This window comes from Callospermophilus lateralis, chromosome 11 (genome assembly GCF_048772815.1).
Source record: "Callospermophilus lateralis isolate mCalLat2 chromosome 11, mCalLat2.hap1, whole genome shotgun sequence".
NCBI classification, from domain to species: Eukaryota; Metazoa; Chordata; class Mammalia; order Rodentia; family Sciuridae; genus Callospermophilus; species Callospermophilus lateralis.
The window spans coordinates 32,802,314-32,822,335 of record NC_135315.1 but is presented as its reverse complement, the minus strand read 5'-3'; the positions used below and the strand labels follow the sequence as shown (position 1 = coordinate 32,822,335).

The 20,022-nt window shown below is 35.9% G+C and overlaps 2 protein-coding genes across 2 annotated transcripts in view; one reads left to right on the top strand and one right to left on the bottom strand.

Annotated features, from left to right (window-relative positions):
* Positions 1 to 14,333, top strand: part of Trim37 (tripartite motif containing 37) — a 190,459-nt gene extending 176,126 nt beyond the window's left edge. Inside the window, exon 25 of the mRNA XM_076869753.1 lies at positions 14,223 to 14,333. Within this exon, the coding sequence (XP_076725868.1) occupies positions 14,223 to 14,235 (13 nt within the window). The 3' untranslated portion in view covers positions 14,236 to 14,333. The remainder of the gene's footprint in view (positions 1 to 14,222) is intronic.
* Ppm1e (protein phosphatase, Mg2+/Mn2+ dependent 1E) overlaps positions 1 to 20,022 on the bottom strand; it is a 153,282-nt gene that overhangs the window by 55,482 nt on the left and 77,778 nt on the right. The gene's annotated exons all lie outside the window — the stretch shown is intronic.

Below are 20,022 nucleotides of genomic sequence, written 5' to 3'. Positions count from 1 at the left end.
CCTGGGTTCAATCTTCAGAACAAAAATATTATAAAGAAAATACAAATTACTAACATGGAATAAAAGAGGAGACATTAGTAGATATTCCAGACCTTATAAGCCTAATAAAAGGAATAGTATGAACAACTCTGCCCACAAATTAGATGAAATGGACCAATCCTTTGAAAAGTACAATCACCCAAAGTTCACAGAGGAAAAAATAAACTATCTGAATAAGCATATATCTACTAAAGAAGTTGAACTGATAATACATAACCTTCCAAAACAAAAAGCACCAGGCTGAGATTGATGTAATGCCCCAGTAAACCTAACATTTAAAGAAGAAATTATACTAATTCTCTACAGAATGTAAAGCGGAAGGAACACTTCCTAACTCATTCTATAAAGAAACAGTCCCCTAATGCCAAAACCAGACAAGACAACTACAGACCCATATGTCTCATAAACCCAGATGCAGAATGTCTCAATAAAATAAAAAAAAAAAAGTGCTGGGATGTGGCTCAGTGGTTAAGTGCCCCTGGATTTAATTCCTGGTACTCTCTCAAAAAAAAAAAAAAAAAATTAGCAAATTGAATCCAACAATGTATAAAGAGAATTACATATCATGACCAAGTGGGATTTACCCCAAGTATGCAAACTCATTCAACATTCAAATATCAACTTGTAGGGACTGAGGAAGTAGCTCAGTGGTAGAGCTCTTGCCTAGCATGCCAGAGGCCCTGGGTTCAATCCCCAGCACTGGCAGAGGGGAAAAAATTGATTTACCTAGGCTGTCACTTATATCAACAGCTAAAGAAAAATCACATTAATCATAGTGATACAGAAAAAAGCACTTGACAAGATCCAATCTTCACTCATGAAAAAATTCTCAGTAAACTAGAAATAGAGGGAAACTTTCTCAATTTGATAAGGAGTCTCTACCAAAAACCTATAATAATTTAAGGATGAAAAATCGTAAGTTTTCAAACTAAGATCAGAAATAAGTCAGGTGCAGTAGTGCATACCTGTAATCCCAATGACTCAGAAGGCTGAAGCAAGAGAATCATGAGTTCAAAGCCAGCCTCAGCAAGGATAAGACGCTAAGCAACTCAGTGAAACCCTGTCTCTAAATAAAATACAAAAATAGGGCTGGGGGTGCTGGGGTGTGGCTCAATGGCAGAGTGCTTGTCAAGCATGTGTGAGGCACTGGGTTTGAATCTCAGCACTACATATAAATAAATAAATAAATAAATAAAAAGTCCATTGATAACTAAAAAAATTAAAAATTAAAAAAAATAGGGGCTGGGATTGTGGCTCAGCGGTAGAGCGCTCACCTAGCATGTGCTAGGCACTGGGTTGATCCTCAGCACCACAAAAAAATAAAATAAAGGTATTGTGTCCAACTATAACTAAACAAATTTAAAAAAAAAAAAAATAGAGGACTGGTCATGTAGCTCAGTGGTTGAGTGCCCCCAAGTTCAATCTCTGGTACCAAAAAAAAAAAAAAAAAAAAACACGATCAGGAACAAAGAAAAGAAAATTGGACAGGCTTGGGGATATAACTCAGTGGTAAAGCATTTGCTTAACATGATCAAGGCCCTGGGTTTGATTGCTAGCAGAGCAAACAGCGACAACAAAATGTGTCAAAAATCTTAATAGTATAGTATGCTGTTAAACTGTAATGTTCAGTAGGTTAGGCATATTAAATGTATTTTCCACTTAACATTTTCAACTTATAATAGGTTTTAACTCCATCATAAATCAAGGAGTCTCTGTGTGCTATCACCACAGGATCCAACAATGATATGAAAATCCAAGTCCACGCAAAATCTGCACATGAATATTATATCAGCCTATTCATGATTGCCAAAACCTGGAGGCAACCGAAGTATCATTTATTAGGTGCTATAATTTGGATTTATAATGTCTCCCAAAGTGTTGATGGCTTGGTCCCTAGAATGTCATGTTACTGGGAGAGAGTAGAATCTTAAGGAGTTGGGGCCTAATGGAAAGAAGTTAGGTCACTGGGAGAATGTCCCTGAAAGGGATATAGGGACACTGGTCTTTCCCTACCCCCTCTCTCTGCTTCCCAGCCACCATGAGGCTAAACAGACCTCTCTATCTTACATTCTTTCCATGTTGTACTGTGCCAGCACAGGCCCAAAGCAAGAGGGCCAAGTTGCCATGATCTCAAATCTCTGAAGCTATAAGCCAAAATAAAACCTTTCCTCCTTTTAAGTAGATTATCTCAAGTATATCACAGTAATAGAAAGCTAACATAATAGGTAAATGGAGAAATAAACTGTAGTACATCTAGATGATGGAATATTATTCAGTGCTAAAAAAGAAATAAGCAATCAAGCTCATTTGTTTGATATTATGAAGTAAAAGAAGCAATGTGAAAAGTCTACATACTGTATAATTCCAACTATGTGATATTCTGGAAAAAGGGAAAACAATAGAGATAGCAAAAAACAACAAACAAGGGGCTGGGGATGTGGCTCAAGTGGTAGCGTGCTCGCCTGGCATGCGTGCAGCCCGGGTTCGATCCTCAGCACCACATACAAACGAAGATGTTGTGTCCGACAAGAACTAAAAAATAAATATTAAAAAAAAAATTATTAAAAAAAAAAAGTGGTTGCCAGGCATGATGGCACATGCTTATAATTGCAGCTGCTCAGGAAATTTGAGGCCAGTCTGGGCAACTTAGCAAGACAAATCTCAAAATAAAAAGAACTGGGGATGTAGCTCAGTGGTAGAATTCTTTCTTAGCATGCACAAGGCCTGGGTATTATCCCTAGAATCATAAAACAAAACAAAACAGTGTTTGCCAGAAATTAAGAGACAGGGAGAAATGAAAGGAAGTGGTAGAGTTTGCGGGGCCGGGGTGGCAGTGAAAATACTCTATATACAATAATGGCAGTCATAAGTGATGCATTTGCCCAAATCTAACCCATTGACTATACAACACCAAGAGTGAACCCCGATATAAACAATAGACTTTGGGTAACAATGATGTGCCAGCACAGGTTCATCTACAGTAGCAAATGTACTACTCTAATAGTATGTGTTGATAATGAAGGGAGGCTATGAATGTGTGGGGGGGTATGAGATATCCCATGGCTTTCTCTCAGTTTTGCTGGAACCTAAAACTGCTCCAAAAAATATCAAGTCTTAAGCAAAAATGGGGAAAAAGAGAGGGAAATAACATGATCAGAATCAAAGTAGGAAAGTAAAGCTTCATTTTTAATGGGTATATTATGGAGAGAACATCCTCAAGTAAACAACTTAAAGTAGTGTCATTTTGAAATACGAAGGGCTCTGATTTCTTCTAAGTCTAATTTCTTCTTTTTCTTCTCTTTTTAAAATTGAATTTCTCAGATTTGATAGGAACATATGTTATCCAAACAATAATGGTGCCAAGTCATATTATATTCTTTAATTTTAGATTTTAATTGAAAGATCAAAACCTAAGAGCTAGTTTTAGATCTGAGAGTCATTAACATCCATCTATTTCTTATAAGCAGTACACACTAAATGCACCAGCCACATCCACCTATTTCTAAAGAATACTGTATAGCATCTGGCATGGTTATCTCAGTTATACCTACAGCTAAGCATCACAAAGTCAGAGTGTTCTTGCATCAGCAAGCCAACTGCTTCCAATACATCACATTCTCATTTTCTGCCAAACTGTTTATGTATCAGGCAAGGTTGCTAAAAATGAACTAAAATGGTTCTCAGAAGCAAAAAGTGTTTTATTACAATTAAAACCCAAGGAACAGCTCATATGAACTCAAAGGTATCAAGATAACCAAAATTACTAGCAAAGCTGTGCCAGTTTCTGTTCCTACTGCAGATTATTATAATAGGAAATGTCTGGGAGTCATTTGTTTCTTCAACTATTATCTACTGTGTGCTTGTAAATATATGCCATAAAATGATACCTTTTTATGCTGTGTGGCACAGAAAAATATATAACCCAGTGATCATCAAGTAGTTTATAGTTCATTAAGAAAATTAAAACATTCCAGTTTATGAGTCTTTATGAGGTAATACTTCATTTCATCAGGTTTGGCAGGTACTATCATCATTTGCCAGATGAAGTAATTTTGAGTTGAAAGAGGTTAAGTATCTTGCTCAATTACACAGAGTAAGTGGTACAGTAATATAGTCATAAACTATAGGAGATCAGAGGAGGGAGAAATTACTTCTAGCAAAGGCAATAATTTTTATTCTATTAGCTGATATTTTTTATACTTCAAATCTTATTTATAGGCTTGTCCTTCAATAGACTTAATTCTGCCAAAAATCCAAGAGGTCTTTCTTGCAGGTACACCATTGTACCCCCAAATTAGCTGCTTATTTAGAAAAAAAATTTTATCAGCTCCTACATTATAGTTAAAAATCAGTGGCTTTGACCTTGAATAAAAATCTGCGTTCCAATACTTAACTACTCTGTGACCTTGAACAAGTCACTTAAACTCTGAATTTTTTATTGGTCTGTAAAATGAGTCTACTGTAAACTCAACAGGGAGAATTAACAGCATAATTAATATACAATTCTTAGTATACAGAGCTATGATATTTAGTACTATGCCTGGCTTATAATAAATAATAAATAATGATATTATTTTCCCTTAGAGAGTTCCTTATGGTGTTAATTTTGTGGAATTTTACTATTAATTCATTCTTTCTTATTTTTTATACTTAAGTTTCATTAGACCAGGAAATGTCATTGAGGATCTGCTTTGTATTCTGCTATTCTGTCAACCTTACTCTACTCCTGGCCACTTCATCATAGCTTTTATCAGAATGTGTAGTTTTGGAGGTATGGTGGTGCAGGTCCATAATTCCAATGGTTCAGGAGGCTGAAGCAAGAAGATAAAAATTCAAGGCTAGTTTCAGCAATTTATTGAGAACTTATCTCAAAATAAAAAGAACAGGGGATGTACCTTAGTAGTAAAGCATCTCTGGGTGTAATACCTAGCATCAAAAAAAAGTGTCTGCTTCTATTAAGTTTGCATTCTATAAGAAAAAAGTCAGGCAATAAACCATATTATTTTATTTCTTGGTATGGGGGATTGGCCCTGGGGTGATTTACAGCCCTTTTGATTTTTTGAGACAGGGTCTTGCTAAGGCTGGCCTCAAATTTGTAATCCCCTTGGGTTGCTGGGAATACAGATATGTACCACCATGCCTGACAATAATAATAAATGAAATTATAGATTTTAAAGTGGGAATAAATCTCCTCTATCACAAGGCCAAGGATTGAACCCAGGGCCTTGTGCATGATAGGCAACCACTCTACCACTGCACTAAATCCCCAGCCCCTTATCATTTTTATTCACTGTTTATCCCTAGTGCCTGGTAAATACTACTGAAATAATTGCTAACTCATTGAACTCAATGATCAACTGAATTAATTAATGAGACATGGTCTCTTCTCATGACAAGAGTTATGGGGAGGATGTACTAGTTAAACAGATAATCTCACTATTGTGGTTGCCACGGAAAACCAAAAAATGGCCAGGAAACACAATTTCTTAGCTATTCCAAGAATGTTTGCTTTATTCTTAAACTAAACTTGTTCTTTTCTTCCAGTACAAAATATATATTTTTAAAACTGACAAACATTTATTCAACTTTTTCAATGTTCCAGGCCCTGTTTTTGTGTTTTACACTTAATAATTCATTTTGAGGTAAAAGAAATAAAAATAGAAGGCAGACATAAAGGAAGGACAAGAAAATAAGAACTCGGAAGTTCTGCATACTTGTTGTGAGTATTAACATAGATCAAACACATTTGTGTCTTTCCATGGTGTTAGAATTTACTGAATAATAATAAATTCATAGGTTACCCCACTTCAATCAGTGGCAGTTCACTGAGTACTGTGGGTCGCCTGGTAGTCATAAGCCAGGCAATTACAGATTCTTTCATTCTAATCTTAATTTCTAATATCTATAATACTTAAACCATGCATCACACTTCACACATATATGTATACTTATATATGTATTTTACTTATTTCCCCTCCATTTCCTGACCTACTGCAAGATTACGTATTACATTAGCTTTTGTGGTCACCTGCTTACAAGACTGCCTCCCAACAATCTTGTGAGTGATCTTGGAAGCAGATTCTCTAGCTCTAGTTAGGCCTTGAAGTAACAACAGTCCTGGCCAACAACCTGGCTATAAACTTGTGAGAAATCCTAAGCTAGAACCATATACCTGAGATACTCCAGCTTCTTGACTCTCAGAAATTATGTGAGATAGTAAATGTTTATTTTACAAGCTGTTAAGCTTTGAGGTAATTTGTTTTATGCAGAGTAAATCACTATTAGATGTCATTTCTCTAGGATTCTTTAATTTGGTACTGTCATACCATCCTTTCTTTCATTGCATTAATCTTTTTAAAGAATACACTATCCTTCCCCCTCATTTTTTTTTTTTTTTTAGTTGTAGTTGGATACAATACCTTTATTTTGTTTTTATGTGGTGCTGAGGATCAAACCCAGGGCCTCAAATGTGCTAGGCAAGCACTCTACTGCTGAGCCACAACCCCAGCCCCTCTTCCCTCTCATTTTATTATTTTTTAATTGACACATAGTAATTGTACTTATTTTATTTAAAACTAGAATACTGCTCATCTGAAATTTGTTGATGCTTCCTCATGATTAGATTCACGTAACACATTCTTTTTGGAATACTACATAAACTGATATCATATAGAAAATGTTCTCAGACAACAATGAAGTTAAAAATCAATATTTAGGGCTGAGGAATAGAGCATTTGCCTAATATGCATGAGGCTCCAAGTTCAATCTCAGCATTGCTAAAAACAAACAAAAACCTCAAATTCAATATTTAAGAGATAACTAGAAAATCATTGTTGTTTGAAAATTATATAATTTGCTTTTAACTGATCCAATGGTAAGAAATATAATCACAGTATAAAAAAATGTAAACAAATTGTGATAATGAAAAGACTATATATGGGGCTGGGGATGTGGCTCAAGCAGTAGCGCGCTCGCCTGGCATGCGTGCGGCCCGGGTTCGATCCTCAGCACCACATACAAAGATGTTGTGTCCACCGAAAACTAAAAATATTAAAAATTCTCTCTCTCTCTCTCTCTCTCTCCCTCTCTCTTTAAAAAAAAGACTATATATGTGGGTATATGTGTATATACAAACATATATATATAAACATTAATGTTCTAGGCATTTAAAGAGATTTGAAAAACAGAAAATTAAACCTAAAAAGGAGAAAGGAAGTAGAGATTGACAGACATACAATAAAAAGTATCAATAAAACTAAAATCTGATTCTCCCTCAGTCTCTTTCTTCTAGTCTACTGATCTTCCTTTGTTTTTCATTCGATCACCCCTCAAACTTTCCTTTTTCCTCTCTAGGTTCCACATATGGGAGAAAACATATGATCCTTAACCTTCTGAGTATGGCTTATTTCTCAACATAATGTTCTCTAGTTCCATCCATTTTCCTGCAAATGACATGATTTCATTTTTCTTTATGATTGAATAAAACTCCATTGTGTGTATATACCACATTTAATTTTTCAATAGCTAAGCCATGGAAAATTGTGCTGCTATAAACATGGTATGCATGTATCACTACATAGCTGGATCATATGGTGGGCTCCATGCCTAATCTTCTGAGACAGCTCCATACTGGTGTTGCTAATTTATGATCCCACCAACAGTGTTCTTCCACAACCTCTCCAACAATTACCATTGTTTTCTTTTGGTTTCTTTTTTTTTTTTTTTGGTACTGGGAATTGAACCCAGGGGCACTCAACCACTGAGCCATATCCCCAGCCATTCAGCCCTTTTATATATTTTATCTAGAAACAAGATCTTGCTGAATTGCTTAGGGCCTAAATTGCCTCAGCCTCCCAAGCCACTGGGATTATAGGCATGTGGCAATGAGCCTGGCTTATTGTTTGTATTCTTGATAACTGCCATTCTGGTGTGAGATGGAATCTCAGTGTAGTTTTGATTTGCATTTTCCTAATTTCTAATGATATTGAACATTTTTTCACATATAGTTGGTCATTTGTATTTCTTTTCAGAAGTGTCTATTTAATTCATTGCCCATTTACTGTTTTGCTTTTTGGTGTTAAGTTATTTGAATTTTCTATATTCTAGATATTGCCAGAAGAGTAGCTAGCAAAGATTTTCTCCCATTCTGTAAATTCACTTCACATTCTTTCCATTGCTGCTCAAAAACTTTTTAATTTGATACCATCCAATTTATTAACTCTTGTCATTATTTCTAATGAGAAAGTCATTGCCTGTGCTTATATGCTGGAGGTTGACTATTTTTCTTTTTTTCCTCTAGGAGTTGCACAGTTTCTCCCTAACTCCTAGGTGTTTGATCCATTTTGAGTTAATTTTATGCAAAGTGAAAGATAAGGGTCTAGTCTCATTCTTCTCCACACGGATAACCAGTTTTCCCAGCACCACTGTCTTTTCTCCAATATATATTTTGGGCACCTTTGTGAAGGATCAGATGACTGTAGATGTGTGGGTTTTTCTTTTATTCTGTACCACTGGTCTACACTATGCTCATACCATGCAGTTTTGTTAATATTATCTCTATAGTATAATTTCAAGTCAGGTGTTGTGATGTCTCCAGCATTGCTTTTTTGGCTTAGAATTGCTTTGGCTATTCTGGGTCTTTTGTTCTTCCAAATGAATTTTATACTGTTTTTTTCTTATTCTGTGAAAAGTGTCATTGGTATTTTGATGGGGATGCATTGTATACTGCTTTTGGTAGTATGGCCATTTTAAAATTAATTTTGCCTATCCATGAACAAGGGGTGGGGTGGGGTGTGTATGTCTTTCCATCTTCTTATGTCTTCTTCAATTTCTTTCTTCAGGGTTCTACAGTTTTCATTATAGAGGTTTTTACCACCTTGGTTAGATTTAAATCCTAGGTATTTAGGCCACTGTAAATGAAATTGTTTTCACGACTTCTTTCTCAGCAGATTCCTTGTTGATATATAGGGAAGCTATTGGTTTCTGTGTTAATTTTGTAATCTGCTACTTTGCTGAATTTATTACCAATAGCAGTCTTTTGGTGGATCTTCTTGTATCCTCTAAGCATAGGAGCATATCATCTGCAAACAGTGATAATTTGACTTCTTCCTTTCCTATTTTTATCCCTTTTATTTCCTCATATTGCCTAATTGCTCTGGCTATAATTTCCAGTACTATATTAAATAGGAGTGGTGGAGTAGACATCCTTGTCTTGTTCCATAATTCTATTTATGGGAATGAATATTGCATATTTTATATTACACTTGCATCTCTGGGATAAAATCAACTTGATTATAACATAGAGTCTTCTAAATATGTTGTTGAATATGATTTGTCAATATTTTATTAAGAATTTTAATTTTTTTGGTACTGGGGATTGAACCCAGGGGTACTTTACCACATTTCCAATTCTTTTTATTTTTGAGACAGGGTCTAAATTGCTTAGGGCCTCACTAATGTGCTGAGGCTGGCCTCAAACTTGTGTTCCTCTTGAATCAGCCTCCCAAGTTGCTGTGATTTCACAGGTATGCACTACCACACCTGGCTTATTAAGGATTTTTGTATCTAAGTATTTAGGGATGTTGGTCTGTAATTTTCTTTCCTTGATGTGTCCTTATCAGGTTTAAGTATAAGTATGATATTGGCTCCACAGAATGAATTTCGAAATGTAAATATAAATACAAAATCTCTTTGTATTTCATGAAATAATCTGAGGAACAATAGGATATAGATCTTCTGTAAAGCTCTGATTCTATGAGATTCCATCTGGTCGTGAACTTTTCTTTGTCAAAAGGCTTTTTATTATTGCCCTTCTATATAATTGCTAGTTTTTGGCTCTTTAGGTTTTTTATGTCCCCTTGGTTCAATTTTATAGATTGTATTTTGTTTGTGTCTATAAGTTATGTTTCTTCTAGATTTTCCAATGTACTGGAATTGAATTTTAATTTTTAAAAAAATATTTGCTAAGGGTTGCTTTGTGGCCTAAAACATGATCTGTTTTGGAGAACTTCCCATGAGCTGCTTAGAAGAAAGTATATTCCACTCTGTGGATAAATAATCTATAGATATCTGTTAAGTCCATTTAATTTATAGTATTTTTCAGGTTTAAAGAGTCTTTGCTGAGTTTATATCTGGATGACTTATCTATTGGTGACAGGTGTATTAAAACTACCCAGTATTATTGTACTGGGATCTATCTGAAGCTTTAATTCAAGTAGTGTCTATTTTATGTTACACCCATGTTTAAGGAATATGTATTCACTATTGTTAAAACTTCTTGTTGGGCTGGGATTGTAGCTCAGTGGTAGGAGTGCTTGCCTAGCATGGGTAAGGCACTGAATTCAATCCTCAGCACCACATAAAAAACAAATAAATAAAAAATAAGATTAAATTCTGAAAAAAATAAGCCTTCTTATTGGGTTGTTACCTTTACTAGTAATGAAGTGACCTTTGTCCAATTAATTTTGGTATTAAGTCTGCTTTGTCAAATATGAGAGTAGCTAACTCCTGTGGAATTGGGGGCTCCATTCACATGGTATATCAATTTCCTTCTTTTCACTTTCAGACTGTGAATATTTTAAAAAAAATTTTTTTAGTTGTAGATGGACACAATACCTTTATTTCATTTATTTATTTTTATGTGGTGCTGAGGATTGAACCTATTACCTCACACATGCCAAGCAAGCACTCTACCACTGAGTCACAACCCAAGCCCCAGGCTGAATATTTTTGCTTGTAAGGTTGAGAGTCTTTTGCAAACAACGTATATTTTGGTCTTGTTTTTAAATCCCTATGCCTTTTGATTAGAGACTTGAGACCATTTACATTCAATGTTACTATAGAGAGATGTTTATTAATTCCTTCTCCTTTGTGAGCTCCCAGAGGTTTTTTTTATTTCTTAAAAGTGCAGATGCTGCATAGAAAGGGTTCTGTAGAAATATTCCAAACATTACAACCACCAAAGCTGAAAAAGGAAAGTTGGGACAGTAAAAGCTTAAGAGAATTTCCAAACTCAACAGGTAAAAGGGCATAACCAAACAGCGTTGTGGGCTGACCAAATACCTAGTTATCATAAAAGGACCAATAGGCTTACATTTTTTTGATACCCAATTAACATAAATATTGAGCAATGCCTCTACCCAACAGCTATATAAGCCCCTGGGCACATCTGAGTGGCAACCCTCTATCAGGACCCCTTCTCAATCGGTGGGAACTGCTTGGTTGAAAAAAAATCTTACTTTTTCATGCTCATCCTCCATTGTCCATGAATTTCATTCTTCAACTTTGTGAAATAAGAACCCAAGAAAGAATCACCGGTAGTTTGTTTCTGATAAGACTTTCTGATAAGCATTGCCTGCTGTGGAGCTAGAGCTGTAATACTAATGAGCCCTGCTCACTGTGATCTTAACAGTGGAAACTTCAGTTTCACTACAATTTTCAATTAGCATCTGAAGTGGGGGACAGTCCTGCGAAACTGTAGGATCTTAAGCACTTAAACCAGTAGGCTCTGTACTAACTCTGGTTAATGTCAGAATTATAGATACAATCAGTTAGTGTCTGCAAAGAATTGCAGAATCGCTTTGTGTGTGAAAACCCTCACAATCCTGGAATCAGTAAAAGTACACATAAGCACCCCTACCCCCCGACCTCTACTGAAATCCAATTCTCAAAAAGAAAAAAAAAAAAGCAAAGTTTCTCTTTGCTTCTGATTGCTCTTTTATAGATTAACTGCATACCAAGAATGCACAAAACCTTTCCTTTTTGAATATTTCCTAGCCCAAGTTATGGAATAAGATGACACCTAGAAGGATGCTCAACCACAACAATAATTTTGATCCTTTTTCTTTTGATACACTAGACTGAAACTCTGACCAATCTATTTGAACAATATAAAAAATATTTATCCCACACTTCAGAAGAGGCTATTTTTCTTAATTTTTATTTTGAGACAGGGTCCAAGTTGCTAAGCTGGCCTCCAACTTCTGATCCTCCTGCCTCAGCCTTCAGTCACTGGGATTAGAAGCGTGTGTACCACTAAACCTGGCCAGAAGAGCTACTTTTCAAAACTGAGGCACCCACCTAAGACCCATATACTTTCCCTTGGAAAAATCATCTAAAAAGACTCTTCATTAGACAAGAGCCAACCACTTTCCAACAATATTAGCTTGTTGCTAATAAAACTCTTTATTTCTGTTACTCTGCCTCCTGATTCATTGACTCTGGGGGCAGAAGTAACCTGAACCTCCATATGGTTATATCAGAAGTAAAATACTGAGAGTAGAGGAGAAAAAAGTCCTACTTTTCCCTAACTTTATAATAGATCTTGCTGTTTATTTCAATTAAAAAAGTTATTTTAACTCTTTGTGACTTTCTCTATTAATATATTCCATTTGATTAATAATACATATTTTCTTCATGAGATAACATAAGAGAAACTTACAATTAACAAAAAGTAAAAGGGTGAATTATAATACATTTCTACCATCTTTTATTTCTCTAATGTCTTCAGTGGAGACATTAGAGCAGATGGCAGATGACAAATTGTTACAGCATATGGCAAAAGACCCCCAAATACCTTAACATAGAACATTTGGCTCATGATGTCTGCCTCAACCCATTTTTCCCATATACCCTCTGCTCTAGCCATATTCAACTACTTACATTACTATGAGTTTTATGCTAAGTACAACCTCACAGATGTTATTTTCTCATCTGGAACCTCCCTTCTTTTCTTCTTCACTTAGTTAACACTTACCTGGCCCTAAAAAGCTCAGATTAAAAAATTACCTTCTTCAAGAAGCCTGTTTTGACTACTCCTTTTCTTCCAATACTATAATTTTAATAGCATCCTTTTCATTTATTATTTTATATGTTTTGATTTACACATATATTTTTTACTATTATGCAAGATCCTTGAGATAAAAAGGATATATTTAACTTTCTTCCCTACTTCAGTTTTTATAATAGCATATGATCTCAATAATGACTGTTGAGAGGTGGGATTGTAGCTCAGTGGGACAGCATTAGCCTAGCACACGTGAGGCACTGGGTTTGATCCTCAGCACCACATAAACTAAATAAAATAAAGGTATTGTGTGACCTAAATACTTTATCCTTTGCTTTGATCCTCAAGAGGCAAGATCTCAGAGGAAAATGGCTACATGGAGCACCTGGGAAGTTTGACTTAAGGTATTCAAAACCAGCACAGACTCTCATGCACACGCTTGACCAAAAAGCCATATTGTCATCTGACTTTAAGGAATTATGTAAATTTATTCCACAAGGATATTAGTTATGACCATGATAAATTGGAGATAGGTGGGCCCATCTTCCTATTTGTTTTCTTTTCAAAGATTTTTAGATTCTTGCATTACTTCTGAGGTGAAGAGGATAAAGTAAGGAAAGGAAGGCAGGCACATTCTTTTCTACTTTTTGTATATGTGTGTGCAGTACTGAGGATCAAACCCAGGAGCATTCTACCTCTGAGCTACATCCCTAGTCCTTTTCATTTTATTTTGGGACAGGGTCTCATTAAATTGCTAAAGCTATCCTTGAACTTACAATCCTCCTGCCTTAGCCTCTGGAGTCCCAGGATTATGGATGTGTGTCACTGTGCCTGGAAGGAGTCTCCATTTCATAAAGTTAGATAATTCAAAGTCAGATTTCATTTATAAGAAATAATTTTATATTTCTTGCATATATAACTTTTTTGGTACTGGGGGTGCTTTACCACTGATCTATATTCCAAGACCTTTTTCCTTTTTATTGGGAGACAAATCTTGCTAAGTTGTAGGCCTAGGGCTGAGACTGGCCCCAAACTTGTGTGTGATGCTCCTGCCTTAGCCTCCCAAGTAGCTGGGATTACAGGGGTATACTACTGTGCCCAGCTAAAATAGTTGCATTTTAAATATCTAAAAGTTTTCTTAGGATAAAAACAATGATGGCTTTATGTTGATTTTAATAAGAATGTCATCATTATAAGAAGTATACTGTAAGATAAATTTATAATTTGAATTTAGAAACTGCAAACAAAATATGTGAAGGAATAGAAGGAAAAAACAATCTCATTAAATGTTCTATCATCCATAGACAAACCAATATCTCCTTTAGGAAATACTTCCCATCCCACTTACTTGACTAAGAAAATAATACCTAATTGGTACTTTATTTTTTATTTTTTGCAGTTCTGTGAATTGAACCCAGAAACTGTAATACCTCAAATCTACACTGCTAGATAGGAAGACATATGGACAACATGAAGAAACAAGGGAAGAAAGTGCCTAAAACAAACCAAGCTGATACAATAATAAATTCCATTGACAGCACAGTAGATGAAATGTCAAAGGAGTTCAGAATGTACATAACTAAAATGATCTGCAAAGCAAAGAATGAATTAAGAAAGCAAATACAGGCAACAACTGACCACTCCAACAGAAATATGAGAGGAAATACAGGAAGCAAAAGATTACTTCAAGAAAGAGAGACTCTTGAAGAAAACCAAACAGAAATCCTTAAAATGAAGAAAAAAATAAGCCAAATTAAAAATTCAATAGAAAGAATCAAAAACAGACTAGATCACTTGGAAGACAGAATCTCAGGCAATGAAGACAAAATATAAAATCTTGAAAATAAAGTTGACCACACAGTGAAGATAGTGAGAAACCAAAAATTATGGGACAACGTGAAAAGACCATATCTAAAAGTTATCAGGATAGAGGAAGGCACAGATATACAAACCAAAAGAATGCACAATCTCTTCAATGAAATAATATCAGAAAATTTCACAAACATGAAGAATGAATTGGAAATAAAATACAAAGGCTTACAGGACAACAAATGTACAAAATTACAACAGATCTACATCAAGGCACATTGTAATGAAAATGCCTAGCATACAAAATAAGGATAGAATTACAAGAGAAAAGATTCAGATTACATATAGGGGGAAACCAACTTGGATCTTAGCAGATTTCTCAATGCAGACCATCAAAGCTAGGATATCCTGGAACAACATATACCAAGCTCTGAAAGAAAATGGATGCCAACCAAGAATCTTATATCCAGCAAAATTAAGCTTCAGGCCAGGTGCAGTGATTCACACTTGTAATCCCAGCAGCTTGAGAGGCTGAGGAAGGAGGATCATGAGTTCAAACCCTGCCTCAGCAACTTAGTGAGACACTCAGCAAGACCCTATTTCTAATAAAATAGGGCTGGAAATGTGATTCAGTGGCTAAGCATCCTTGGGTTCGATCCCCAGTACCTAAAAATTAATTAATTAATTAATTAAGCTTCAGATTTGATGACAAAATAAAAACCTTCCATGATAAACAAAAGTTAAAAGAATTTACAACGAGAAAGCCTACACTACAGAATTTTCTCAGCAAAATATTCCATGAGGAGGAAATGAAAATCAGCAAAGGGAGGATCTACGCTAAAGGAAAATCCAATCAAAGGAGAAACCAAGTGAAGTTAAAAACCACAAGTAAATCAAAATGACTACAAACCATGTCTCAATAATAACCCTGAATGTTAATGGCCTAAACTTATCAATTAAAAAATAAAAAAATTGGATTTTTTTTTAGTTATAGTTAGACACAATACCTCTGTTTTATTTATTTATTTTTATGTGGTGCTGAGGATTGAACCCAGGGCCTTGCATGTGAGCCCTCTACTGATGAGCCACAACCCCATCCCTGGCAGATTGGGTTTTAAAAAAGATCCAACAATATGCTGCCTTCAAGAGACTCATCTCAAAGAAAAGACATTCACAGACTGAAAGTGAAAGGTTGTGAAAAAACATATCACTCACATGGACCTCATAAACAAGCAGAGGTTTCCATCCTAATATCAGATAAAATGGACTTCTTCAAACCAAAGTTAGCAGACCCTTCTGAAAAGGATATTTTATACTGCTCAAGGAAACCATTCATCAATGAAACATAACAGTCATAAATATCTATGCCCTAAATAATGGAGCATCTACATATATCAAACAAACCCTTCTCAATTTCAAAAAGCAAACAGATCACAACACAATAATACTGGTGACTTTAACACACATCTCTTACCACTGGATAGATCTTCTAAACAAAATCTAAACAAACTATAGAACTCAATAATACAATCAATAACTTAGGCTTAACAAATATATACAGAATACTTCATCCATCAGTGAGTGAATACACTTTCTTCTCAGTAGCGCACGGATCCTTCTCTAAAATAGACCATGTATTATGCCACAAAGCAACTCTCAGCAAATACAAAAAAAGAGATACCACCCTGTATTCTATCAGATCATAATGTAATGAAATTATAAATCAGTAATAAAATTAAAATACAAGCTATTCCAACATCTGGAGACTAAATAATATGATATTGAATGAGCAATCAATAGCAGAAGATAGCATTGAAGATTAAAAAAAAAGTTCTTAGAGATAAATGAGAACACCGATACAACATATGAAAATCTCTGGAACACTTGAAGGCACCCAACACCCTCAGAGCCCAACTGCCACCACTGGCTTCCCACAAGCCACACACCCCAACCACCTCTTCCTCCCACAATCCTCCTGCTCTTGAGGCCGATTGGCTGGGTCGCATGGGCGGAGCCAAAAAAGTCCCCCAATGAGCAGCTCCGTGGTCTGAAAGGGCAGGGAAACAGCCCAATGAGCATCACCGCAGAGGAGCCAATCAGCTAGATGTTGCTGAGGCCGCTGTGAGCCAATCATCAGCTGGCAGTCTGAAAGTTTGCTGGGGCCCCTTCAGCTCATCAGCTGGCAGTCTGAAAGTTTGCTGGGGCCCCTTCGGCTGTGGCTCTCAACAAGCAGTCCCTCTAAAAACTGGAAAAAGACACAGATGCCCTCTTTCACTACTTCTATTCAACATAGTCCTTGAAATTCTAGCCAGAACAATCAGACAGACAAAAGAAATTAAAGGGCTACACATAGGAAAAGAAGAATTCAAATGATCACTATTTGCTGACAACATGATCTTATATTTAGAAGATCCAAAAAATTCCACCCAGAAAGCTTCTAGAACTAATAAATTAATTCAGCATAGTAGCAGGATACAAAACCAATACCCATAAATCAAATGCATTTCTATAAGTGATGAACCCAATGAAAGAGAAATTAGGAAAAATACCCCATTCAAAATAGCCTCAAAAAATATAAAATACTTGGGAATCAATCCAACAAAAGAAGTGAAAAATCTCTACAATGAAATCTACAGAACACTAAGGAAAAAAAATTGAAGAAGACCTTAGAAGATGGAAAGATCTCCCATGCTCTTGGATAGACAGAGGTAATATTGTCAAAATGGCCATACTACCAAAACTGTTATACAGGTTTAATGCATTTCCTATTAAAATCCCAATAACATTCTTCATAGAACTAGAAAAAGCAACCATGAAATTTATTTGGAAAAATAAGACCCAGAATAGCCAAAGCAATCCTTAGCAAGAAAAGTGAAGCAGGAGGCATCACAATACCAGACCTTACTGTACTACAGAGCAACAGTAACAAAAATAGCATGGTATTGGCACCAAAATAATCATGTAGACCAATGGTATGGAACAGAAGAGACAGAGACCAACCCACAAAAATACAGTTATCTCATTATAGACAAAGGCATCAAAAACACACATTGGAAATAGGATAGCCTATTCAATAAATGGTGATATGAAAACTGGAAATTCATATGTAACAAAATGAAATTAAACTTCTCTTACCATGCACAAAACTCAACTAAAAAGTATACAAAGAACCTAGGATTTAGACAAGATACCCTGCACTTAGTAGAAGAAAATGTAGGCCCAAATTTTCATCATGTGGGATAGGCACCAACTTCCTTAACAAGACTCTTAAAGCACAAGAAATAAAATCAAGAATCAATAAATGGGTGGATTCAAACTAAAAAGCTTCTTCTCAGAAAAAGAAATAATCATTTAAGTGAAGAGAGAGCCTACAGTACGGGAGCAAATTTTTACAACACGTACATCAGATACAGCACTAATCTCTAGGGTATAAAGAACTCAAAAAGCTAAACTCAAAAAACAAAACAAAACAAAACAAAACCAAATAGCCCAATCAATAAATGGGCCAAGGAACTGAACAGAAACTTCTCGGAAGTGATATACAATCAATCAACAAATACATGAAACAATGTTCAACATCTCTAGCAATTAAGAGAAATGAAAATCAAAACTACTCTAAGATTTCATATCACCCAGTCAGAATTTGCAATTATCGAGAATACAAGCAATACTAAGTGTTCCGAGGATGTGGGGGAAAAGGTGTACTCATACATTGCTGGTGGGACTACAAATTGGTGCAACCACTTTGGAAAGCAGTGTGGAGATTTCTCAGAAAACTTGGAATGGAACCACCATTTTGACCCAGCTATCCCACTCTTCAGTCTATATCCAAAAGACTTAAAATCAGCACACTATAGTGACACAGCCACATCAATGTTTATAGCAGCTGAATTCACAATAGCTAAACTGAGGAACCAACCTAGATGCCCATCAATAGATGAATGAATAAAGAAACTGTGGTATATATACACAATGGAATATTACTCAGCCTTAAAAGAGAATAAAAATCTGGCATTTGCAGGTAAATGGATGGAGTTAGAGAATATTATGCTAAGCAAAGTAAGGTAATCCCAAAAAACTAAGGGCTGAATGTTTTCTCTAATTAGTGGATGCTGATACATGATGGGGAGGGGGGAATGGGAAGAATACAGGAACTTTGGATTTAGCAAAAGGGAGAGTGGGGAGGGGTCATGGGGTTAGGAAAGATGGTAGAATGAGATAGACATCATTACCCGAGGTACATGTGTGATTGCATGAATGGTGCATCTCTACATCATGTACAACCAGAGAATCGAAATGTCCCACTCCATTTGTGTATAATGAATTGAGGTAGAATAAACAAACAAACAAAAAGCTGATTGTGTACTTCCCAGCAACTAGAAAGGGTAAGGCAGGAGGAGGATCACCTGAGCTCAGAAATTTGAGACCCGCTTTAGACAACATAGTGAGACATCTATCTCCCCCAGGGAAAAAAAAGAAAGAAACAATATAATTTTCTCAAAGAGAAAGAGCATCAAGAGTTAGTTTCTGGGCTGGGGATGTGGCTCAAGCGGTAGCACGCTCGTCTGGCATGCGTGCGGCCTGGGTTCGATCCTCAGCACCACATACCAACAAAGATGTTGTGTCTGCCGATAACTAAAAAAAAAATAAATAAATAAATATTTTTTTTTTAAAAAAAAAAGAGTTAGTTTCTTAGCTGAGCGTAGCAGCACATGCCTGTAATCCCAGTGGCTCTGGAGGCTAAGGCAGGAGGATGGTGAGTTCAAAAACAACCTCAGCAAATGCAAGGCACTAATAAGCACTCATTCACTTGCTTGTTTTTGGTTTGGTGCTAGCAATTAAACCCAGGGTTCTTTGCATGCTAAACATATGCTCTCATACTGAGCTACACACCCATCTCATAGTCACATTTTTTCTTCTTTCTCTCTCTCTGGCAATACTTGTAAAAAGCTGGTTGTGCACCTCCCAGCAACTAGAAAGGGTAAGGCAGGAGGAGGATCACCTGAGTAATACTTCCAGGGATGTTTAATTACTCAGATACATTACCAATCCTTTTTGAGAAAGAGTCTCACTAAATTGCCCAGGCTGGCCTCAAACTTGTGATCCTCCTGTCTCAGTCTCCTGAGTCACTGGGATTACAAGCATGCACCACCATACCCAGTAACACAGATTGATTGATCGATCAATCGATTAATCTTTTTTTGGTACTGGGAATTAAACCCATGGGTACTTTTACCACTAAGCTACATCCCCAGTCCTTTTTATTTTTTGAGAGAAGGTCTTGCTAAGTTATTGAGGCTGGCCTCAAACATGTGATCTTTCTGCATAGGCTGACAGGTGTAGGCCAGCAACAGTCATGTTTTTTTGATTATGATATTTCCAGTTAATAT